This window comes from Haliotis rubra, unplaced genomic scaffold (assembly GCF_003918875.1).
Source record: "Haliotis rubra isolate DU_JTF1 unplaced genomic scaffold, ASM391887v1 Scf865, whole genome shotgun sequence".
NCBI lineage: Eukaryota > Metazoa > Mollusca > Gastropoda > Lepetellida > Haliotidae > Haliotis > Haliotis rubra.
Genome location: NW_025767596.1, coordinates 409784 through 412252, shown reverse-complemented (window position 1 = coordinate 412252; position 2469 = coordinate 409784). Strand labels below are relative to the sequence as shown.

The window sequence follows — 2469 nt, the reverse complement described above, 5'->3', positions numbered from 1 at the left end:
TCAGTGGTAGAGTATCCTGATCTGACACGAGCTTGTTCCTCTTTAATTGTATTGCAGCACTCAGCCCAGAATACAAGTCTATTGTTTAAGATATTAGTAGATATGACCAGGTCAAAGGGAACTCTCATTTATCATAAAGAAAATTGAATATAATTTCCAGATAAGGTAGGAGAAAATTTGCTGATGATTTAAACATTTCGCCAATTATGTAATCACCCCCTACACATTCATTCAATTATGGCCTCACGTGTATGGCAACGAATGACCTTATAAATGGCGTACACGACGGCCAGGAGAGGCCACTTGGCCCATCAGATGGATGTTGGCATTCATATAATATAGTGTCCTCACTATAGGAATTATATCGAAAAAGCAATCTTACCTTACGACTTTTCCATAAACATGTGTTTAGGAATCAAAGTAATGGGGAAAGCAAACAAACTTTTGTGGATAGACAATCCGAGAAAAAAGCATTACAAGTTTTCTTTTTGAAAAAAATATTTATTCAACATTCATTTATTCACAATAACAATAACAATAACAATAAATATTTAAATAAGTCATGTGAAAGGGACGATTTTGGACATGGTGTCCTTGAGCAAAATGAGAAATGTTAAGTCACTAAACATTGATGAGTCCAACATTGGATACATTGGAAACAATAAATATCCCGACAGACAGGAGCAATAAATGCAGTTCACACACCCATAATAAATTAAGTAAAAGCAACAATTCTTGAATAAATACATGGACATGAATTGAATGAAAGTGGTGGCGATGTGTGAAGAAAATAATGTATTTCACACATGGACGGAAATGCAGCGTTTAAACAATAAATATGTAGTTTAACGGGATGGTTGTCAGACACTGACTAACTGGGTATTTCCTCACTGGAAATGTTTCACTGTAAGAAGATATCATCAATCTGTGACATCGCCTACAAGTCTCCCGTCTATTCGGCACATCCATAATCCCCACAATCGCTTCCACTGTCTGATGCTGTCGGGGCGGTGTTGGAACCCACTGTTGTTGTCCGGCGTTTGGCACAGGTACAGCCGACGAAGTGTGTAATGAGTTTGGGTTTGTAGATAAAGAAACCATTTTCACAGTCAGTTTGTTCTAAAACTCGGATTTGAGTGGAAACTCTCTCGCACTGGTTTTGGTTGTTGTCAACGCACTTGTCACACTTACACACGGCCTGGGGGATGGCACTTGGGTAGTGACCGACGGGGAGGTTGGTGACGTTGTAGTACCAAGGACAGAGGGATCTCCTCCACAGGGGGTCGTTAGGGTCGTCACTGACGCTGCTGGGACAGGTGATGCCGTCGAGGTTGGAACTGTCGAATACCTGGAGGGTGTTCAGCTCTCCATGTAAATAGGACCCTGGTCTGGCACCTTGAGCGTTACGAAGAAAGATGGAGACGTCGGTGTTGGCGTTAAGACTTTGGAAGAGTTGGTTGATATCTTGAGGTGGTTGACAGTTGGCGACGTTACGACGTTGTCTGACCACGTGTTTCCAGGCGTCGTCAACAGGTAGAGCGGACGTAGAGAGGATCCCTACACACACCAGAACACAAAGCTCATAAATCATGTTGGAAATGGAAAACTTTCAACAGAAATGTGAGTGAAGAATGGAATGATTTGTTGATCAGCAAACGGTTGATGTTTTGCCTGATGATGGAATGTCGTTTACAGCAGCAAGTAGCGATATATATACAATACCAAATCCGGTGGGGTTTCCATCTGGTATAAATAGCATGTATCGTACTGTAGGCTAACACGTAGGATGACGTGGCTCATACAACAATGTATTTCCGTGACATTTTTCTCCACTGTCCAGATTGTAAAGGACCCATAATAACTATGCAAAGTGACTATCATCTTGAATATTGATTAGGAAAGCACGAACGCGTGGACGGATATTCAATTAGCGCATCGGAATGTGTCTCTGCTTATCTGGCGTGTAGTCTCATGAAGTGACAGCTTCGATACAAAGCAAACTTAATCATGATGTTAATGATAATATCCAACACTGTTGATTGTTATTCTGATGTCGACGACTTAATAATTAACACAATGAGCAAACCTGCTTTTGATGAAAAAGGTTATATACCGTTTATAAAACTTGTACGATCACCGGCTTGGTTATACGACATGGTCGTGTCGCGTGGGTTAACCCGTTATAACGTTAACTATGCACATCAATGTTACAGTGTTTATTGAGCACTGATGTGAATAAACAAGGTTATAACGTGTATTACCTTTTAACAGAAGTCATATTTTCACCTTTGATTACACTCTCTTTAACGCCGATAACGCGTTATATTGAGGTGTCGCAATCGAATGAGGACCCGGAAGTATATATCCGTTCCAGTAGTAAAGTCACTGATTTGATTGGTCGAAGTGTTTCGTGCATCAGCAAAGCACGCCCAGCTATTATAGTTCCTTGTGAATGAAGGGTAGGTAGCT

At 40.9% G+C, this 2469-nt stretch overlaps 1 protein-coding gene across 1 annotated transcript; it reads right to left on the bottom strand.

Moving 5' to 3' along the window:
* Positions 1-511: 511 nt before the first annotated feature.
* LOC124263015 (interleukin 17-like protein) lies at positions 512-1666 on the bottom strand. Its single transcript, XM_046697628.1, has one exon. It carries the CDS (start codon positions 1589-1591, stop codon positions 953-955), a length of 639 nt encoding a protein of 212 aa, XP_046553584.1. The 5' UTR covers positions 1592-1666; the 3' UTR covers positions 512-952.
* Positions 1667-2469: the final 803 nt, after the last annotated feature.